This window comes from Biomphalaria glabrata, chromosome 1, assembly GCF_947242115.1.
Source record: "Biomphalaria glabrata chromosome 1, xgBioGlab47.1, whole genome shotgun sequence".
Lineage (NCBI taxonomy): Eukaryota > Metazoa > Mollusca > Gastropoda > Planorbidae > Biomphalaria > Biomphalaria glabrata.
This window is the reverse complement of record NC_074711.1, coordinates 48,462,422-48,486,213: the sequence shown is the minus strand read 5'-3', so window position 1 is coordinate 48,486,213 and position 23,792 is coordinate 48,462,422. Positions and strand designations below refer to the sequence as shown.

Here is a 23,792-nt window from a genome sequence, read left to right as displayed (position 1 = left end):
CGTCGCGCTGTGAAAACTGGCGCACAGGTTGCTGAGTAAAAGAGAACAACGCTGGCAGAAGAAAAACACAAGAGAAGAAAAGCAAGGCCCACGACACTAGCTCCAGCTGGAATAACCTGCCCAGTGTACAGCCGAAAATTCCGGGCTCACATAGGTCTCACCAGCCACATAGGCATAAAACCCCAGTGCAAAGCCCTTAGTCCCCTTGATGGCGAAGTGGTCATCATCGAACCACAATGGACAAACTATATATATGTGAAAATATCCAATCATGTGCCTACTGTGGTAACATAAGAGGACTCTACATACGAGCGCTATGCAGAGCTCTACCAGATTGGAAATGTCATTTTGCCAAACGCTTTGTCCAAATTCCCATCACTTCCGGTTTTCAATGAATTAGTCAAACGCCCTCGGTAAAGGAACTAAGCACAGCCATTGACATGCTTGCACACGGGAAAGCACCCGGAGGAGATGGCATTCCTGCAGAAGCCATTCAGGCTGAAAAGCATGTCCTAATCAAGCTACTCCACGAACTGCTAAGCTTGTGCTGGGAACATAGTTACAATTTATAAAAATAAAGGTGACCGCTCTGATTGTAACAATTATAGAGGCAGAACTGCTTAACATAGTTGCTAGAGTAAACTAAAGCAGCTGCAGATCTTGGCTGAATGTGTTTATCGAGAGTCGCAGTATGGCTTTAGGGCAGGTAGATCTAAAACCTATGATTTTCTCTTTGCTGCATCTACAGTAGAAGAGCAGAGAACAAAAGCAGCCTCTCTTTATTGATCTGACCAAGACTTTTGACCTTTTTAGCAGAAGCGGTCTGTTTGAGAGAATTGGCTGTCCAAACAAGTTATAGAAACTAGTGTCAATATTTTCACGAAACTATGCACGAGCTTGACAGCTCCGCCTCTAGGCTTATATGGTAAAACAAGGATGTGTTCTGGCTTCAACCCTATTTAACATCTTCTTTTCATTCGTAATAACCAGCGCTTTAAATCTCTTAAAGATGGAATATATTGTGACAAGTGTGATCGTGATCGTGTTTTTGCCTTGTTTAATGTCTAGGGGATGATTATTTTTGAAACTATCACACACCAACCTATCAGCATATAAATCGGGAGCAGGCACGCAACGAGACAAGCAATGAAAGACAGATGCAAAAGTTAAAATTGAAGGATATTTATTTACATAAATATTTACATAGAAGAATAAAATGGGGTGGGTTTGCATCTATTTCTAATCAATACTATTTTTGCTCATCACTCTTGCACTTTATAAGAGAGTATGTCACTTTGTCTTCTGAACTTAACTGGTTATCCTGTTGATGTCGCAGCTGGCTGTGATCCTGGCTTGAGGTTCTGCAGCTGGAGGTGGCGCTGTAGCGGATAGAGGGACGCCGGTGATACAGTTCGTGTGGAGTCTCAGTCCAAAGTTCTGATATCTGTAGTGGGCACAGTAAGGCGGGTGGCCGGCTACCGTGGGCACAAGTGTACTGCGGGCAGAGCTGATCTGCCGTGGGCAGCGTAGTGAGCAGGATAAGTCCAGTGAGTTGCGGAGGGTTTGGCGTAGCTATGGCGTCTCGCACAGACTCTGGGTCTATAGGGACGTCGTACCTAATAAGTTGTCGAATAGGCAGGCAAGTAGAGCCGATAGCGCCAAGTAGTAGAGTTGAGTAGATCCACGTAGGCAGTAGATGATACTCAATAGCAAATAGGCAGTAGTGCAGTGCTGAATAGCACTAAGTACAAGGGCAATAGATCCGATAAATAAGCAATAGTTGACTAGGCAGACAAAGCCAAATAAATAGGCAGGAGTGCTCCAAACAAATAGCAAATAGGCAGACACCTGAGGGAGGCACCACAGAGTAAGAATAAATGAAATAGTCCAGACTCGATTGCCAGCGATAGAGAAATGAGCGGGTCTGGTTTGATTTAATCTACCTTATAAAGGCCGGGGATTATGGGCGGAAACAGGAAATGTCCTAGGCTTAAGATTATCTCTCACGTGGGTGAATCCGACAAGAGATGGGAGTCGCACCTTGGAGTGTCGAGAGGCGTGTTGACCCAAGTAATCTCTTTGATCAAAGAGAGACATGGGAGAGGGGGGAAGAAAGAAAGATTGACTTGCATTCCACCCAAGGTGGTGTCCATTGCGACCGTCAGACATCCGGCGGGTGAGACCAGAGAGACTGTGTGTTTATATTTCCCCGATCAAGGGGAGATAAGTCAAAAGACGCGGTCTAGCTATCTCCAAGGTGGTGGACTAAGTCTAGCCTGGAGAGGAAAAGGTGGGGCGGGTGAAGAAATTGGGGATAGGACGGGGAAATAATTAAAATAAAATAAACAAATAATGTTAAAATATAATTAATGCGTGATAAGTTTGAGTGACTCTGACAGCAAGCTTTTGACTTGTCACATATATATCCACAGTAGATCCGATGAAAAGCTTTTTAACCTGTCACGTCTTACAGCCAAATAGAAAAGACGGCATATCTTGATTACGGAGCTGCTGTTCGCAGATGATGCGCACTCATTTCTCATTCACAAGAAGGACTATAGATTCTAGTGAATGCCTATGCAGTTGCTTGTCAATGTTTAGCCTTACAATAAGCCTCTCCAACACCGAAATCCTGGCACAATGGTCACAGAAATACCAGTGATATTGGAAACCACATGTGGTGCAGGAATTTACCTATTTTGGATAAACAATTGCCAGCAACCTAGATTTAAACAATGAGCTAACAAAATAATAGAAAAAGCTTCTAAAAACTCTCCAAGCGCGAATGGAAAAACGCAAAATTGAACACAGAAATCAAAATCCTAGTCTACAATGCCTGTGTTGTGAGAACTTTTGTTTATGATAGTAAGTGCTGGACAACATACTTCTAACAAGAGCACAGATTAAAAAGCTTATACTGCTTGAGACGCATAATGTGCATATCCTGGAGGGATTATGTCTCGTCTCCAATCAGGAAGTTTTGATATCAATGCTATCCTGACACAGAGAAGACTCTCTCTTCTCTCTCTCTCTCTCTCTCTCTATGTAAATATATCTACAAGAATTGTTCGCTTAAGAGTATAGGATATACACTAATTGAACACAGATCTAAGTCTAACTCAGTCAACACTAAACTTAAAAAGGAAACAGTCATTATCAATCATCACTCTATAGATCAATGCAACTTCAAAAATAATCTAACATACACATCCATAACATTAAAGAAGATTACCTATCACAAATGGAAGTTCTCAATTAGAAACAGACAAAATAAATAACTATCACTCTTATTATTAATAGCAGGAGATGTAGAATAAAACCCAGGACCTAGATCTAAAGATAGATGCAAATCTGTAAAAAAGTATGCACCATAAAACAGAAAGTCATTCAATGTGATGTGATACCTGTTATGAATGGTACCACGCATAATGTCTCAATATGAATACACCTGTGTATTATCCTTTGATGCAGACACTTTTAACCCATACAACATCCTAAACACCATCCCAAATCAAACCTAGCAAATACTAGCCAGGTATACTCCTGTTAAATCTGCTAAAACTAATAAATCACCCTCATTAAATAAACCTACTAATGCAGTAATACCAAAGTACGTTAAAAATAAAAACTTAATAATAAATTTTCAAAGCATTAGTAACAAATCAGCAGACTTAGAGATCTTATTGGAATGTGAGAAACCAGACATAATTAGATGAACAGAAACTAGGCTACGTCCTGAAATTTATAAGGTAAAAAGTTTCAATAGTGATTATGAAATATTTAGAAAAGATAGGACAGATAATCATGGAGCAATTTTAGCAATAAAAAGCACTCTTATAGCAGAAGAAAATACCTTACCTTACTCAAAAAATAAAGAATCAAAATTTTGTAAAAAGAACACATCAACATCCTTTATAATAGGCAGTATCTACAGACCACCAAATTCTAGTTTAAAGTACACGCAAGAGCTATGCAATCAGTTAACTACACTTAAAGAGACAAAAATGCAATTTTTTTATATTTTGGGTGACTTTAACCTACCCGATATCAATTGGAAAACACTATCCATAGATAAACACCAAAACCTTAAGGACATAAATGAGCTTTTCATAGAAACTTTACACCACCTTAGTTTAGATCTAATCATTAAAAACCAACTAGATTAAACAACACATTAGATCTCTTCTTAATCAACAGACCTGGATTAGTAGTAGATTAATATTTTCCCTGGTCTATCAGATCATTATTTCATTAAAATACACAGTCAGATAAAAACAGAAGCCAATATAAAACACACACACAAAATCTTACTCAGGAAGAAATGCAACCTAACGCAACTACACAAAGCTGCGTTAAACTTTCAACAAACATTCTTATCAGAAAAAGACATTAACCATTAAGTCAATGACCTCTGGAATTTCATTAAAAACTATCTTAAAAACATTATAGAAAATCATTTATCAAGTAAGTAAAAGGTAGACAAAATAAATAAATGCTAGTTTAATAATAGATTAAAGAAGCTTTGTAAACAAAAGGAAAACCTCTATAGAAAACTTAAAGAAACTAAGGCAGAAAGAGTTTATAAAAGTATATTAAAATTAAACACCTAACCCAAAAAATAAGCAGAAAGCTGCAGAGTAAATACATAAACAATGTAATATCTTAGGAAAACAACAAAAACTTATGGTCATACACTAAGTCTAAGAAAATGGAAACAACAGGCATAGCACCATTAAAAGAAGATAACTTAACACATAATGATAATGAAACTAAATCTAATATCCTAAACAAATACTTTGCATCAGCATTCTCAGCCCCAGAAGACAAAAGCATATTGCTTAATTTGAACCAAGTAGACAACATAGGAAATATAGAAGTACAAGAAAAGGGGATCCAAAAGCTATTAGCAAACAATAAACCGAATAACGCATCTGAACCTGATGTTTTCCAGCTAGATTACTCAAAGAACTAAGTAATGAGCTAGCACCAGTGTTCAAAATAGGCGGCAAAGACCATGTGGTCGCTTGCCAGTGACTGGGACAGCACTGGAACTCGGCAGCCGTCTGAGCGTCTAAGCAGACCTTTTTTAGGAATGCACTGCTTACCTTCTAAGCACGAGGAAGGGGCTAAAAAAGGTGCCCTAATCATTGCCTTTCCCAAATGACCCTGGCCAGTCTCCCGCTACTGGCGGGGATCCCTCTATTGCGTAAGAAACAAATCAAACACAAACCTCAAGAAGAAACAAATCAAAACACATGAACTCATGCTCGGCGCCTGAAATGTCCGCACTCTACTAGATCGTGCTGAATCAAACCGTCCTGAACGTCGTACTGCCCTTGTGGCAAGAGAACTAGTCAAATACAAGGTAGATATTGCTTCCTAGTGTGGAACGCGACTGCAGAAGAAGGACAGTTAACAGAAGTTGGCGCAGGCTACACGTTCTTCTGGATCGGCAAAAATAGCGAGGAAAGATGTGCAGCTGGCGTTGGCTTTGCAGTGAAATCCAAAGTAGTCAACAAGTTAGCAGGATTACCAAAAGACATAAATGACCGTCTAATGACATTACGTCTACCCCTGACGTCAAGGCGACACGCAACTCTAATAAGTGCCTGTGCCCCAACTATGTCCAACCAAGACAACACCAAGGAAAACCTCTACTCGGATCTGAACTCTGCAATAATCAAAACGCCCAAATCAGACAAACTCATAATACTGGTCGAATTCAATGCCAGGGTAGGCTCCGACTGGAAAACTTGGAGTAATGTTCTGGACAGACACGGAATTGGTCACTGCAATAGCAATGGTGCATTGTTACTAGAATTGTGCACAGCCCACAAGCTGACAATAACAAATACTCTTTTCCAGCTACCTCACAGAAAAAAAGGACATCATGGATACATCCTAGGTCCAAGAACTGGCATCAAATAGACTTCATCATTGTCAGACAGTCTGACAGACAAGACGTCAAAGTCACCAAAGCTTTGTGCGGAGCTGACTGTTGGACTGATCATCGCTTAATCTTATCTAAGCTGAAAATATGCATCAAACCACTTAGACGGCCCCAAGAATGCAAGCATGCAAAGCGCCTAGATGTTGGTAAGCTCACAAACCCAGATATCAAGCAAGGGCTCATCAACAAACTAGACAGTGAAATTAAAACCCTGCACATGAACAAGGATGTGAAAAACAGCTGGAATAAACTAAGGAACTCTGTGTACTCTTTGGCTAGCAATACCCTCGGTCAGCCTAAACGCAAGCACCAAGATTGGTTTGACGAAAACAATGTGCAAATTGAACAGCTTTTAACACACAAGCAACATTGCTTTAAGACCTTTCTGTGTAATGACTGCAATATCCAACCTCTCAACTGGCAAGGCAACGCTACTAGACTCCATCCCTGCTGAAATATACTCACTTGGCAGTTCAGAGGTGACAGCTAAACTAACAGAAATCTACCAGATAATGTGGTAACAAAAGAAACTACCACAAGAGTTCAAAGACGCCTCCATTCATCTCTACAAGAGAAAGGGAAATAGGCAGTTGTGAGATAACCATCGTGGCCTTTTCACTCCTATGCATTGCTGTCAAGATTCTGGCTAGGGTGCTTAAACACCACCTAGAAACTGGCCTACATCCGGAGAGTCAATGCGGCTTCAGGCAAGGTAGAGGCACGGTTGACATCAACTTGCAGTCCTCCAACTCCAAGAGAAATGTAGAGAGCAAAATTCAAATCTCTATATTGCATTTGATAGGTCACGTTTTCTTTTTAAAGCATATGACTAACTATTTCCTGTTTAGATAGCTTAGAATAATTAACATAGTCCTGTTATGCAGGGTAATATATTTTTTGGCTTGTGAATTATTACAATGTGTTAAATCTTCGAATTCTACTGTCCTTATACCAAAACAAAGGAGATGGTCATAACACAGTTTCTCTACGCCTTACTTGTTCACACTGAACATGATATCCAGCTCGCCGTCAACGAATTTGCGTACGCTGCCGCCTCTTTTGGCTTTACTATAAATCTCAGAAAAACGGAAGTCATGTTGTAGACATGTTGTAACCCAATAAAATCTACTTAGCTGCAAAGATCGACGTCAATAGACACCTTCACATATCTGGGAAGCATAGTATCAAATGCATTGTGTTAAAGGGAGGTTGATAAGCGTCTAATCAGGGTCAGTGGTGATTTTGAACGCCTCTAAGAGAAAGTGTGGTGAAATAAATCATTCCGCATGCTTAAAAAAATCAGTCCCAACGCCTCTCTGTGGATCTGAGACATGGGTACTTCACAGAAAGCTACTAAAACTTCTTGAACGCTTTCACCAAAGATGTTTGCACACTATCATTAGCATACCATGGCAAGACTGCCGGTATGAACTTCTTATAATCCGATAGTCACGCTGAGCAGGGCACGTATCCCGTATGGGGGACTTACATAGGCCAAATGCCAAAGCAATATTTTTTTGTGAGCTGAATGGTGATCGGCATAACAGATGCCCCAAGGAAAAGCTTCTTTAGAATACTAATGCAATGCTTTTAAGTCATTTAGGAAAATATGCGTTATTAATTTACTTTGCTGCAAGTGCATGTTTACCCTATAACGTAGAGAGTTTTCATCACTTGATGTTTCATAATGAATATAATAATTGCAATATTAAATGTCCGAATGTAACCATTTGAGAAGTTACACTGCAAAGACTTTCTTCCAAGTCAATACTAGGCCAATAGTTTTACGCTAAAGATGTTACACGACACGACGTGAGCAGCGGTATTTCTACACTGTTAAGGGACCTAAGAGACTTTCTACATTTAGAAGTAACAGGATACAAAAGCAACTCTTCAGATTGGTATTCTTTACCCAATCGTTCATTTTCGTCATTACAAAAATATTTCCAACATGACTTCGGGTTTCCTTAAGAAATTATTCAACCGAGCGAGGCTCAGTCACCTGGTACTAGAATTTTTTATGGAGTTAAATTTTTAATTTTGAAACTATTAATTAAACAAATGATCTCTTTAAATTGAACACAAAAGTCGTGTAACTATAATATGTAATCAGATAGCAGATTCAATTTGTAGAGTTAATTGACGAATATAGCTGGTAGAGTTAACTAGTAAAGTTAGCTAATAATAATCAATTACTACAATATTACATTTTTATCACAAACTATATAAGAGATAAAATGCTATATGGTTACCTGTCAATAGCTATCATAAGAAATGTCAACATTGAAGCATGTGCAGGAAACCACTGTAACATTGGTAAAAAAAAACAAAGAAAACTTCCAAACAACCAATTCTGGAGCAAAAGGTTTGCCAATGTAATGGGTAAAACAATCATGCACTTGATCAAATCTGCGAATGCCAGGTTGGTCATCAAGAAATAGGTCTGATCCTAGAAAAAAAAATTTATTAGACACTAGTACAAGCATCTCGTTTTTACTTATAATTAGAAATATGGGTTGATTTGTGTATTTACCTGGTATAGTCGATGTTTTGTAATGACAACTAGCATGGCGGTATTGCCAGCAATCCCTATCAGTCCAACCAATGCATGAAGAAACAGAAAAAATGGGTACACGTATCTAAGTGAAGGTTTTATAAAGGGCTCTTTGAAGTCCAATTCACCAGTAATGTTATTGTTGGTCATAAATTGAATAATCAGTTCGATATAATTTTCTTTCGTCATTCTGTGCTTTTCTAGTGACGGCTTGATTTACAAGTGAACAACTGGAATGGACATTTTTCATTTTTATTGACATCAGTAAATGAAGAAGAACTATTTAAAATAACATTAATAAGTAACATCTGTCTGTCTATCTGTCTGGGAAGCGTGGTCGAGAGGCTAAGTGCGCTTGGCCTATGAAGGGGGCTCAGGTTCGACACCCGACTGAGCGCCTAAAGGCAGCATGGAAAAACCTTCTCATAGATACCCCCTCCCCCAACTGGTCCACAAACGAGATTGGACCAAAGCGCTCTGAGCATGCTATAAGCATGAAAGTAGCGCTATATTGTTACGAATCTCACTATCCAGGCTCTCTGCAAACTGCACCATACACCACCAACTTAAAGAACTTGACAAGTCAGGGCTCCAAAATAACGTAAAGGTTTAATGTCCATAAATAACAGCCAATACTGTACAATTGGCAGCTCGTAGAACAGTACAAATAGCTCTGAGATAACAAATATCTCTCCGATAACACCGTTCCGCCGTATCAAGTCTTGCACTGGCCTCTCCGTCTCGTTCAGGGCTTGCACTGGGTTCAACAGTTCGGGACTGACTTCACACACTTGGGCTCGTTGTGTCGGACTCGATCACAGACCAAGATCAAGACGCCGTTCGTCTCAACTGTACTTGACAGTACTCCGCACTGAACCGTCGTAATGCTCCGTACAGAATTACACCGTTGAACTGTGCTGTAGTCGACCGTGTTCTGAACTCCTGTCGTGACTGGACACCTCCGCTCTTTATATAGGGTCCCTACTGGCCTTCTAGAACCGGACAGAACGCCGCTCGACGTTTCTAGGTGGTCAGATGACTACAACTCTCGTGACGCTAATGAGCTCTGTTCACGACGGCGATTCTTCCCGAACCCTCTTGTTGACATATCTATCTATCTATCTATCTATCTATATCTATATCTATCTATATATCTATATCTATCTATCTATCTAAATATATATAGCCTGATCGTGCGGTATGTGCGCTGTACTGGGTCCTGGGTTCGAATCCTGGTGAAGACTGTGATTTTTAACTTCGGGATTTTCGGGCGTTCTAATGGGTACCTGACATTTGTTGAGTAAAAGTAAAGACGGTTGGTCGTTGTATATAACCTAATTTGCATATCCTGCAGTTCACGGGATAATTTGAAAAACTACTTATAAATTGTTCTAATTATGTTCTACTTATATGTATACTAAATAGATTTTGTCTCTTAAAAATTAAAGGTGAAATTTTTTGTAAATGTGTTAGTTTATATATCAGAACTTATATAATTTTTGACTAAATATCTAAAACCGTTTGCATAAGTGTGTTAAAAATATGGAATATAGTGATCTCCATGAACAAAATAGCCTCCAATGTTTGTTACTATTAATAGTGAATAGTAAAAATGGTGTATTTTTATGAAAAAACTGCTTGCATACTTGATTTTAAAAATTAGATTTTTCGCTTTCAGAAAAGAAAAAGTAGCCGTTGCATCAGAACTTTGAATGGTCAAAAATATTATGATTTCAGATTTTCCCTATCTTTTCTAGTTTACGAGATCTAAACGGGACGGACGGAAAGACGGACAGATAAACCACACAAGACTAATATCGTCTTTTCCCCTTTCAGGGGCCGCTAAAAAACTATGATCTCAATTAACCCATCACTTAATTAGTTTTACATTCTTACCCTTTGATTCAGCATCCTGTTGTTTTTCTGTCCCATTTCCACCCAGTCCTGACTTACACACTTTCTTCTCTGTTCACTCATCCATGTACAATGAAGGTCAACTGGTCTTTCCATACACAGTCACGCACAATACACTGCTACTCAAAACAAACACACATAGGCCTAATATCACAAATGGGCATTGTGGATTAAACATAAAGTGAAATATAGTCGACCGGCGGCGTAGCATACGCCGCTATTTTACTTAGGCCACTGCAACCTATGCGACCGCATTAGGCCCCGCACTCGAATTTATTTTCTATTATAAACTCTTAAATTTCACTTATTGTCCGCTTCCCTACCGAAACTTGGCCCCGCGAAATCCGTTTCGCATAGGGCCCCACAATGCTTAAGTCCGGCCCTGCTATTTAGTGACGGGTAAATATACATAGTAGATTACTTGTTCTCTTTCCATGACTTCTTGGTCACAATGGTTAAGTCCGGCGAAGCTATTTAATGTTTGTAAAATGTTTGTAAAATGTTTTACATGTTTCAGATGTTCCTTCAGAGTTGAAGATAGTTTACTTCTTAGTCCAAACTTCAAGCAGGACGAAGGGGGATAGTAGCGGGCAGGGTTTGACAGTCCAGCGCACAGCCATCCGACGTAGCGACGTGTGAATACCCACTTGTTCTCCCCCCCTCTTGTTTTTTTCGTGGGGTTACTATCCGCAGAAATAAGAGAGTGATCTTTCTTTTACTTCTTGCTCGTCCAAACTGTTGAGGGAAGAAGAGAATTATATATAGAGATAGTCGACCGGCGGCGTAGTATACGCCGCTATTTTGCAGGGCCGGCCTTAGGCCACTGCAACCTATGCGACCGCAGTGGGTCCCGCACTTTCATAGGACACGCTAGTTCGAGGTGTATAAATTTCTTATATTAAACCATTTTATAACTTATAACAGATTTTCCGCGGCCCCCTGTCGAATTTCCAGGAGCTCCTGGAAATCTCCTGAAATTGCAAAATATACGAAAAAGTCCAAGAAATATCCGGAAATTATTAAAATCTTTAGAAAACTCATACAAATCTCCTAAAATATATAGACAAAAATTGTCATTTTGGGGTGTCAATCAATTTGGAAAACGTAAATTCTACGCGCGATAAAAAAAGAACGGCATTATCACGTAATTGTATAATCTGGTGAAAGAAGCTTCTCGCGCCTGAAACTATTAAGAATTACTTGAGGTCAACAATTCTCGTAGATAGATTGAAACATTTGGTAATTCTTGCTATTGAGCGTGATCTATGTAAGAAACAGAATTCTTATGATACACTGTATGATTTCGCTACACGCAAGGCTCGTGTAGTAATTCTGTGTGTAGTAAAGAATGAATAAAATGCAAAGATGAATATATTTTCTAATACAAACTCTTAATTTTCACTTATTATACGTATCCCTACCAAAACTGGGCCCCGCGAAAGCCGTTTCGCATTGAGCCCACAATTGTTAAGTCCAGCCCTGCTATTTAGTGACGGGTGAATACTACTTGTTCTCCCCCCCCCCTTTTTTTTCGCCTCTAAAATTACGTGGGGTAACTCTAGTCCGTCCGACTTGCAGAAATAAAAGAGTAATCTCTCCATTACTTAGTGTCCAAACTCTTGAGCTATTAAAAGAATTAAATATATACTAGTCGACAGACGGCGTAGCATACGCCGCTATTTTGCAGGACCGGCCTTAGGGCACCGCAACCTACGCAACCGCAGTGGGCCCCGCACTGTCATAGGCCTCACTCTAATCCCGCTTGTTCTCCCCCCCCCCCTTTTCTCTTTTTTTTTTTTCGCCTCTAAAATTACTTTTGTCCGTCCGACTTGCAGAAATAAAAGAGTAATCTTTTCATTACTTGGAGTTCAATCTCTTGAGCCATGAAAGAATTATATAGATTGATAGAAGATAGTAAATAACATAAAGTAAATTCAATTGACATTGGCTACTCATGAAATTAACATATTTATAACATACTAGCCTGGCATTACCCGCGGCCTGCGGGTCTAAGTTTGTGTTTACTAATCTAGTGGCTTGGATTTAGATGTATGTTAAACTTAGCTAATGATCCTTTCATGTTATTTTCTCTTTCGCTACGAAAATAAAATTAGTTTTAAGAAAATGGGTTTACCCGAAGTCGATACTTTCATATCTATTAAAAACGAAAACAGCGATAGATTTGTTAAATGAATGGGATTATAAAGTGAACAATTAATTAAACAAAATAATTTTTAGTACGCGATTCATGTATGAATATAGATCTAGGCCTATCTCAACTCGGCTTCGCAGCTTTTGTAAACGAATGTAGTCTCTTAAAAATAATGCTTTAGAAAACCAAATTTGAATGTTTATTTCATCAAAATATGAAATGAATGGACTATAATTAGTATGTTCATGTGTTAAAGTATAAAACTATCTGTGCGAAGAAAAGTTTTATCATCTTAGAGTTGAATTAGAGTTTTAGATCTAGGGATGGGATTATAAAGTAAACAATTAAACGAATTAATTTTTAGTACGCAATTCATTACGGTCTAATGAAAGAATGTTCGTCAGGAAATCTGTAGTTACATATATAAGGAGCTAATTAATGTAAAAAATCCTTTTGAAACACAAAATTGAAGGTTAATTTTATTATATAATGAAATCAAAGGATCTTCTTTTGTATTTTCATGTGTCAAAGTAAAAACTATCTGCGCAAAGTGTATTTCTTAAAATTAGATCTAGGTCTAAATCCTTTCGATCTTTTCTCATGTCAACATTGTAGACATGACCCAGATCCATAGAGTCGGACAATTTTTTTTTTAGGGTCTTAAGTTTGTTTTAGGGCTACAATATATACACTAAGGTCTAAGTTGGTACCCAAGAAACATTCCTGCCAAGTTTTATCAAGATTGGTCAAGCGGTTTTAATGTCTATAAGTAACATACACACATACATACACCTCACATTCTACTTTATAATATAGATTTATAACACAAAACTAATTAATAAGGAACTGTAATAATGTTCTGCTTGCCAGCAGGTATTCCGATAGGAAATGGGAAAATAAATGTATACAATTGTGGGTTCTTCTGTCAGCAAGCTGGAGCGATGACCAAGTGTAAAGATTTTCAAATTAGGCGAGCTTATAAAGATGCAGGAAGTGATAAGCGAAACGGGGGGAGGGGAGCGATTAAAGTTTCTCTACCTCGAGGATAGATCAACTTAATAACGTTTGTCTTCGAGTCCGAATATTAATGAGGAATGCAGTATTTCCAGTGGCTACGCAGCCCCAGCTGTGACCTACAATTTGCCACATCTAGCGTAGGCATAACCATTGTCCGCCGGTGATAAATTTAGATTTTCTTTTCACCGTTTACGTCTGTCCTCGGCAGCGGATTTTCTTTTGGTCTCTAAAGTGTATCCCGCGGCCTTTGTCATTGACTTCAGCTGTCTCGTTTTGAAGCCGCATGGAACCATGTGCTCTCTTCTATGTCAACTAAGGCCAGTTAGCGCCTAAACTGGTCTTTAAAGCGTTTCCGTGGGGCACCCCTATTACGTTGACCACCTTTTAGCTCACCAAAAAAGACAGCTTTTGGCTGAAAATTCAGGTTAGCGCGCATAGTGCTAGCTATGGCGGATAAACTGTCATCTCATGTTGAAATGGTTGACGGTAGGGATCTTACGGTTTAAAGAGTAAAAGTCTGATAATGCTACCTGAAAAGAATCTTGAACATCATCCCTTTTCTCTGTTTTCTCTTAAAGCAGAAAATGGCACTAAATGGGCATCGCAAACAAGTTGAAAAAGAATTGCAATGATAAAATCTAGGTAACTTCTGGGAGTTTGTGAAATTACAAAGATCAACTCCTAAGAGAACATGTGCTCCGAACCAGCTGGTTCCAGACCGAATATGTAAATGTCCCAACAAATATTAAACGAACTTATTGTAATATTGGGAGATAACGAGACAGATATTTCTAGATTATTTTGATAGTACATCTAGCATCTAAAAAATGGATAAGCAAAATAACAAAAGATTTTGTGATTTTCACATACAAATTTTTTCGCAAGCATATACAAAGAGGTGGAATAACCTAAAAATAATCATTTGCTAAGAAAAGAAACATTTCTTGTAAAAAGAAAAATGTTTTTAATATATTAATTATTCAGTTCAAATCTCCAAACGCATCAACGTCAAGCTTTCCTAAAATGTTCGGCTTTGTTAACGCACGATGCTGCATTGAATATAAATGATATGCCTGCCTATTATATATAGGTCAAATTATGCAGCTTTAAACAAAATAACTAAGATTTTTTTTTATTTGTTAAAGACATTTTATTTTTATACTTGAAACCATACGTTTTAATCATTGTAAATAGTTTCTTTAAAAAGATTATACAAATATATTATACAAATGTACAAGCCATATATTATACAAATATACAGCTTTATTTACACTGTCCATATAAATATGACCTACCTTAAGATGGCTAACAGTTATTGATTATTGACAATGTCTCTAGCAACACACAGGTCAAGGCTAACTTCGCAGTCCCTCACTCTTTCCACTGGGTTTGTCAGTGCGGGCACGACTATTGATCCGCCTAATAGCTGATTCAAGTGATGCTGCTGCCAACGTTTAGCTAGCTCTACAAACTTTGATGATGTTTCGTTGTTGTATGTTTCAGTTGAAATAAAAAACAACTAGCAAACGCTCTACTAGCAAGACTTATAATCTTCGTCTCACTGAAAACAGTCTGAAATTGGAGCCTGTCAAAGGCGTTGACCCTTCCTAACACTCGGACTGAATCGGCTCTGAGTTCTCTGAAAGCACTGGCGGATCCAGGGGGGGGGGGGGCGGACGAATTTTAGTCAAGAAATCACACAATTTGTATACGAATTAATTACGTATGTTAATAATATATGCTAATTATTTATATTTCAACCTATTTTTTTAGATGATTTCGCCCCCCCCCAATTATGTTGGCCGCTTTTTTGGGGTGGGGAGGGGGCGATGGAATCAATTCCGCCCTCCCATCATAAACTTTCAAGTCGGGGGGGGGGGCGATCCAATTTATTTGTAGAAATCACAGCTTGTTAATAGAATCGATTAAATATCTATATGATTTAAATTTCTTATGTATATTTTAACCAATCTTTATATTATTTCGTGCCCCTGTTGGCCGAATACATCTACAGCCCTTCGAGCCTAAGCCCTTTGAGAGGGGGGAGCAGTCCTAATTTTGTGGAGAAATGATAGTTTGTGAACACAATTAGTTTAATTGCTATATCATTTCTATATTTTGTCGCTAGCCTTCTGGTATCTTGGCCGATTCGTTGGGGCGGGGGGCGATTACATCTACTGCCCTCCCCACTCTATCTCTTTGAGTAGGGGGAGGTCCTATTTTTATGTAAACATCATTGTTTGTGAACAAAATTAGTTGAATATCTATACAATATAAGCTACTTATTGATATTTGAGAGCATTTGTATATTATCTCTAATCTTAAATTTTATCATTTGTAAATTTAAAATGAAAAAGGGTTGTACCAGGTGGGACAGGCGATACACGCAATCGCCCTCCGCCCATCGGAAAAAACATTACTTTTTCATTTGTATTTTAGTTAAGAAATTACAAAATATTAAAAAAAAAACATCTGTTACTAATATAATTTATATATGCTATAAATTAAATTGTTATATCGAGTCGCCTCCTCCTTTTCTTTAATGCCGAATACAATCATTAGAAGAAATTGTAAAAAGGAGCGAGGATTAATCGTTTTCATTATACCACCTTTTCCCCTTTTCAGACGAAAACATGACGTTTTAAAACACAATAGTCAAATATGGAGACAGAGTTTATGTAATTGCACATGAATTTCTCATAAGTATTTTATGACAGACTTTGTTTTGGAAAATTTTGAATTCATAAGAAATTTTTCAGAATAATAGTAACAACTTAGAGGAGTTCTGAACCCAAATATTTTTTCACTAAACTTCTCCTCCCACTTCCGAATTTTTTTGTTTTGAGCTTTGAATTATTGTTCTGTAACAAACCGAAGTTACAAATAGACAAAATGGAAGAAATTGTATCAATTACAAATGAGTTTTTTGTAAAAATATTATTTTCAGACGTATTTTTTTTCGGCGTGATCCTCAAAGCCTTAATCTAAATCTGTGTATCTTATCTTTTCAAGAAACAAATTGGTTGTATATGCAATGTGGTACGGGCCTATAAATTCATATTAGAATATTCATATTATAATATTTTTCTAGTAAAATAGTATTCAAAAGGTTCTTGAAAACTAGATAATTTGTAGCTTTTAACCATCGTTCTGTTGATGTCTTATTACAAAAGGTCTCGCTATAACATGAAGAGAATATTACGATAAATACGCCTAATAAAAATGTACTTACACTACTTGTGCCTCGATTGTCAGTCACACTTCAGGATCGGCCCTCGCCCCTCGTTACTTTATTTTACTAAATTTTATCTGCCTTTTGTAATAGAATGAATAATGAGCTGTAGATGTCAGGAAAATGCGCTTCTGCAGTGAAGAATGCAAGAAAACACTTGGCGTCGGGGCTTCGCCACCAACAAAGGCCACCAACATAACTGTGTACTAGTGACCACTGACACAACCAAGCCAAAAGGTAGAAATAAAAGGGCAAACAAAACTATCAGAAGCAGTCCAGTCAAGATAATTTAATATATATCTTAGGATATATATTAGGATACATATTTATATATTTATACTAGCTGATACCCGTGCTACGCAACGGTTAAAAGAGCTGATACATGGGAGTAGTCGAGGGGTCAGTAACGTAGCATCCATGGTGCGAAAGGGTTCCATGAGCCCGGGCCTACGACTATTAGGGGCCCAAAGTCTGCGACGCACCAACCATGGCAAAAGTGGGTTTCATTGCGTTTGGGCTCGTGAAAAATCGGGGCCCATATGAGCCGATTAAAACTACCTGCATTTGAATTTCTTTTTTGTTAGATATACAGACTATTCGATTTATTCGCTACACATTAAATTTGTCTTATCTGAGAGGGGGAGAGAAGGGTCCACCAACATATTCTTGAACCCGGGCCCATGAATACCTTGCTACTGATTTTTTGCTTACTTTTGTTTATTTTAGGTTAAATTTTAATTTTTAACCATCACTTGCCCCAGCGCAGCAAAAGTGGGTTTTGAGTTTACAACCCCCCCCCCTCCAGAGGGTTTTGAGGGTTAAAACCCGCTCTTCTATAAATAAAAAAAAAAAATGCAAACGACAGTCACCAAATTCTATGAGCCAAGGGGGATTGAGTTTAAAACTCCCTCCAAAGTTTTTTTATTACGATAGAATATAAGACTAAAGCATACAAAAGTCACTAGATTCTATGAGAGTAGTCAAGAGAAGGGCTTTAAATTAAAACCCAATCAGAGGGTTTAGAGTTTAAAACCCTCCTTCAGCTGGGTTCGAAGCAAAACCACCTCTTCAATATGAAATTAAAGCAAACTACACACAAAATTCTATGAGCGTAGCCAAGGGGGGTTTTGAGCTTAAACCCCTATCCTCCGGAGGGCTTTAAGTTTAATCTCCCCCTCCAGATGGTTTTGAGTTTAAAACCACCCTCCAGAAAGTTTTGAGGTGAAAAAAACAAACTCTTCAAGCAAACTACAGCTACAAAATTCTATGTGCATAGCTAAGAGGGTTTTAAATTTGTTTTTTTTAGATTAAAACCCCCCAACAGATGGTTTTGACGATAAAATTTCATTTTTCGATATAAATCAAATGCAAAAACAACAGTCACCAGATTCCAAGAGCGAAGCCAAGAGGGTTTAAAAATTTCTACCAGTCGCTGGGCTCCATCAATAAAGTGCATCATTTGCCAAAATTGAGAAAAAACTAAATGTGGCTTAACAAAGATGGCTAAGACGGATTTTCGGAGTCGGAGATCGGGTTTCAAAAAAAGAAATCCTATGAGAGTTGACCACTTAATGAGGTTGTGACAGAGCGTCGCATGAGATAAGTGGGGCATGTTCTCCAACAAAATGAATTACGCTTACCAAGAGTTACGATGACATGGAGGCCAATACGATGAAAGCGTATAACACCAGGTGGGACGAGGCTTCAGACATTACCAGTGACAGATCTTTGTGGAGACAGCTTGCCGCCCAATGCGCCGAGCGGTACGTGAGGATTTAAGTCCTAAGGAAGTAAGAATAGCTGATTTGGTTTTTGAACAAAAAAAATTTTTTAGTAGCAGAATAATGCACTGTAGATACCTCAGAATGTTTTTTTTTGTTCTAAATATCGGAAATATTGTCCTCAAATTCTATAATTCGCAAATAATACACATGCGCAGCCCGTGATGACGCCCCCCTCCCCCCATTGTTAATGTATTGCTAATTTGCAAAAAAAAAAAAAATTTACAAAAACATACAACAAACAAACAATAGAAGAAAGAATATTTTTTGGAAACAAAAGGGAAGGAACCGCTAAGTACAGGCATTTTCTGAAAATTACGGGATTTATCTCCCATTCTGCAATATATATGTTCTGCATTAACCCGCGTAGAATCAAATCTTCACATTTGAGCTTTTCTCCAGCTCGCTGACAGACTAGCGAAACGTTCTCTATTTTCATTCTCCAGTATTCTATTGCTTTGCCCAACTGGTCCAGACAAGAGATAGGATTATAGCACATTGCAAAAGCTAAAACATGAAATAGAGCTAAACAAAAACTATTTGCTATGACATAGATTTATTATTTGTATTCTCGATCTTTTACAAATTCAATAACATGACTGATCCAAGCTTTGCTGTTTTCTTTTTTTTTTAAAGTATTTTTTAAAATGTTTTCTTTTAAATTGCTTTTGAAAGCTCGGAAAGCTTCTCTCCCCCTCCCCAAAAGTGATTGGACCATAACACTGCTATGAGCATTGGAGGAAATGAAACTACGATCGCTTCAGCAGAATGGAAAGCTAGCTAGAGTCACTGGCGGATCCACTCGGCGCACGAATTTTAGTAAAGAAATCTAACAATTAGTATACGAATTTATTAGTTGTGTTAATAATATATACTAATTATTTATATTTCAACTCATTTTTAGATTATTTCGCCCCCCCCCATCTAGTATGTTGGCCGATTTGGTGGTGGTGGGGTGATGCCAATGGCATCAATCCCGCCTTTCCCACCCCCAATAAATTTTCGAGGGGGGGGGCGGTCCAATTTTTTTTGTAGAAATCATAGCTTGTTGACAGAATCAATAAAATATATGGTTAAAACTTGTTATTGATACTTTAACCAATCTTTATATTATGTCGTTCACCCGTTGGCGATTGGGGGGGAGGCGAATAAATCTACTGCCTTTCCCACCTAAACCCTTTTATGGAGAAATCATGTGAACACAATTAGTTGAATTGCTATATCATTTCTATATTTTGTCGCTAGCCTTCTGGTATCTTGGCTGATTCGGTGAGGTGGGGGGCGCGATTGCTTGTACTGTCCTCCCCACTCTAGCCCTTTGATTGGGGGGGGGGAGGTTTTCTTTTTTTGAGGATAAATCATAGTTTGTGAACAAAATAAGTTGAATATCATAAGTTTCATGTTGATGTTTGAACCCATTTGTATATTATGTCTCACACACACTCTTATCTCAGATTTTATCATAAGTAAATACAAATGAAAAAGGGTTGTACCAGGTGAGAGGGGCGATACATGCAATCGCCCTCCGCCCATCGGAAAAACCAGTACTTTTTATTTTTGTATTTTAGTTAAGAAATTACAAAATAAAAAAAAAACAAATTGTCACTAATATAATTTATAATTTATACAGTGTACTCCACTGGTAGTAATCTGACAACACACAATATTATATAGTAGATTACAAAATGTATTTCGACATTTAATAACTTGTTACCCCTTTATGCGATTTCATCCATTTTCCTTTTCCACTCACCCTTTTCCATGGACCTAACTTTTGTCAATGATAAATGAAATGGTGCACACTAAAATATATACATACTTACTTTCAGATGCTTAGTTACAATTACTTTAAATTTTATTTATCTTCCTTTTTCACTATCATTCAATTAGTGCCATAATATTAATATATTGTAATAACTTATGGGGGGGCAACTCAACGAGATATACATGTTTATTTACATGGAGACATGACAAACACATAGAACATCTGCCTTGAGCAAAGCATCTTCATATCGGCTCTAGACTTGGGCGGAAATCGTTCTCTCTTCTCTAATGTCAACATCCTTCCTAATCTAGTCACTAATAGTGCGCACCTTCTGTACTATCTTTGATGGCGGTGTGCATGGCGGGGTTATAACAATATAATAATATACTATATACATAGTATATACATGTATCAGTTTCTAATATAAGTGTCAATCTAGACAACATATAAACTACTTACCATTATTAATCAATATACATGTGTCAATAGAGTACCTCTTTGTACTTCCACATTACTTTTACAGCTTTATACGTTTCAAACATAGCATCACTATTCTATGGAATGTCACATCATAGAATTTACTCAATACTCATTATAGTCATATACTTAATAACCAACACTATATTTAAGATTCATCTGTTCCATATCATTTTCCAACACATAACATCTCTTCAAATAGAATTGGAATAAACAAGTTTAACTTGAACATGGTTCGTTATTGAGAATACTACTAGTTTACACAATATCTTGTCATGTCATCATTTTGTTTACCATAAGTTCTGTACTTATTTACTTTATAGTCACTGTATTTGATTCTACTTTAATTCATTCTTTCACTATTTTTACAACAATGAGAACTCGCAATCTTCTGATTGTTATGTGACATATTACAAGTCTCTGGCAATCAATTCGCATGTAATATTCAAATCTACTTTGTTGACTCAACGACAGTTAGAATCTAGAAGATTCTAGATTAGTAGATGATAGATCTAGAGATCATAGGCGGAGCCAGGGGTGGGTGGGATTCAACCCCCCCCCCCAATGAAATCCCCCCCCCCACAAGTGGGGAGTGGAACTTTGTGACTGATTTTTTGCTTTAATTTTGTTTATTTAAGGTGAGATTTTAATATAAAACCATCACTTCCCAAGTGCAGCCAGTGGGTTTTGTGGTTAAAACCCCCCTCTTCTATAAAACAAAGCAAAAAAAAATAATGCAAACGAAAACCCCCAAATTCCAAGAGCATAGCTAAGGAAGATTTTGATTTTAAAACCTCCTCCGAAATGTTTTACGATAAAACCCCCACTTCAGTATAAGACTAATACATACATCAGTCACCAGATTCTATGAGCGTAGAAAAGAGGAGCTTTGCGGGGTTTGAAGCTAAAAAGTACCTCTTCAATATAAAAAAAAAACAAATTACACATTCAAAATTCAATTCAAGGGGGGTTTTGAGTTTGAATCCCACTCATCCACAGGGGTTTGAAGCTAAAAGCCACATCTTCAATTAAAGAGAAAACAAATTACACAGTCAAAATTCTGAGCGTAGCCAAGAGGGGTTTTGAGTTTAAACCCCTCGTCATCATCATCATCATCAAACTCCATTAGAGTGAGGGCTTGAGAGGCTCAAATCCTCTCTTGCAAAAGCCCTGGACAGAAACCCTGCTGTCTTGCGTAGTGCATAAATGTCGCCATACAGGTCGAGAATTTTGGGTTTCCCAGATCTGTCGAGACGTAGATCAGCAAGTCTGGGGCAGTCAAACAGAATATGAGGCACGGTTTCCTCTTCTTCCCCGCAGCGGGGGCACCGTGAATCAAAATTTGGCCATAGCCGCGAGAAATATGAGCCAACAGCCAACAGGACAGTGGCCTGTCCTGCACTGTGCTATAATAGCTTGCTCAGGCCTGGAGAGCCTCCACCACGGGGAAGTGCGGTCAGGGCGCCTCATGCGCTCCCAGACTCCACGGGCTTTTTGGGACTTGTCCCAGCACTCAAACCACTTTTCCATTTCTGTTTTTTTTTGTATTATAGCCAGGGCTTGATGAAAGCTTACAGCCTCATCGGTGGGTGGAATTTGCCATCCCTGGTGGGCCAAAGAGTCTGCAATTGTGTTGCCAGTCACACCTATGTGACTCGGTACCCACTGCATAATTACAGGGGTGCCATAGCGTTGTTTAATGTTATGTGAAGCCATGATGACAGTGTTGATATTGGGGGGCCATGGTCCAGGGCTTTGCAAAGCCTGTAGTACAGATTTTGAGTCGGTGACCACAACAATCTGTCTTGCCCTCAAATGTCCCTCGCCGAGTTGAGAGTCGTTGACTTTTAAGGCTTCACAGACTGCCATGGTCTCCGCATCAAAACTGCAAACACTACCACATGGTCCAAAGATTTTGACTGTGCAAGAGCCAAGAAAGTCGATGTAGGCTCCATAGCCTGCTCTTCCAGAATCTATTGATGCCGACCCGTCAGTGTATGCAAAAATAGCACTGGGCTTGAAGGTATTAATGGCCTCCAGTGCTAGGATTTGAAGGTCGTTAGATGAACGGCTTTGCTTAGTGGCATTAGGGTCTACTAATTTCAAGCGTATGTCTGGGGTCGTTGGGCGACACCAAGGGGGAAGGGGATGAAAGCGTTGAATGTTTTGTCGGTTGGTGGAGAGGCCAGCTTCATCAGATAGTCTAGTGGCATGATGCATAAAAGACTGCATCTGGATACGTCTTCTGCATCTCCAACCATCCACTAGTTTTCTAGCTGGGAGGTATTCATCCAGCCTTTTATACCGCTCATAGCAGGTCAGTACTGACCTTTCCTTCCTAAGGTTTGGTGGAACTATATTAGCCATTATTTCAGCCGCATTTACTGGACTTGTCCTAAAGGTTCCACTGACAAATCTTAGTGCTTGGAACTGTATTTTATCAAGTTGTTCAAGAGCAGTCCTAGAGCCATAAATTTGCACAGGTAGGCTGTAGTCTATCTGTGATCGGACTGCTCCTAAATACAGGGATCGGAGCATGTCTGCTCGGACTCCCCACTTCGTGGATGCCAGCTTCCGCACAATGGAAAGTTTCCCTGAGGCCTTACTTACAACATCCTGGATGTGCTCACACATTTTTAGTTTGCGATCTAAAGTTACACCAAGGTACTTGTGTAGCTTTTCCATGCTGAGAGCCACTCCGTTGAGGGAGAGCCGGAAAGGTTGCCCGAGAATGCCAGTCCCGAGCGTGAACAGATAATAGACCGTCTTGGAGGTGTTTATTTCTAGCCTCCATTTTTGTGTGTATGAGCAGAGCGTATGGAGATCTTCTTGTAACACTTTTTGTATAGAGGTTGCGCTCCTTCCGGATTTCCAAAGGACAATATCATCAGCATATAGCAGCTTTTGGCATTTTAGCTGAGCCGGTAGGTCATTTATGAAGGCCGTGAAA

The 23,792-nt window shown here is 38.6% G+C and overlaps 1 protein-coding gene across 2 annotated transcripts in view; it reads right to left on the bottom strand.

Annotated features, from left to right (window-relative positions):
* Window positions 1-15,131, bottom strand: part of LOC106077929 (QRFP-like peptide receptor) — a 110,167-nt gene extending 95,036 nt beyond the window's left edge. Inside the window, exons 1-3 of one of the 2 annotated variants that reach the window (XM_056040795.1) lie at window positions 14,883-15,131; window positions 8,484-8,734; window positions 8,203-8,399 (exon numbers count right to left, since the gene is read on the bottom strand). In XM_056040795.1, coding sequence (XP_055896770.1) covers window positions 8,203-8,399; window positions 8,484-8,693 — 407 coding nt within the window. In that variant the 5' untranslated portion in view covers window positions 8,694-8,734; window positions 14,883-15,131. The remainder of the gene's footprint in view (window positions 1-8,202; window positions 8,400-8,483; window positions 8,735-14,882) is intronic. The other variant, XM_056040791.1, reaches the window with a different exon arrangement.
* Window positions 15,132-23,792: the final 8,661 nt, after the last annotated feature.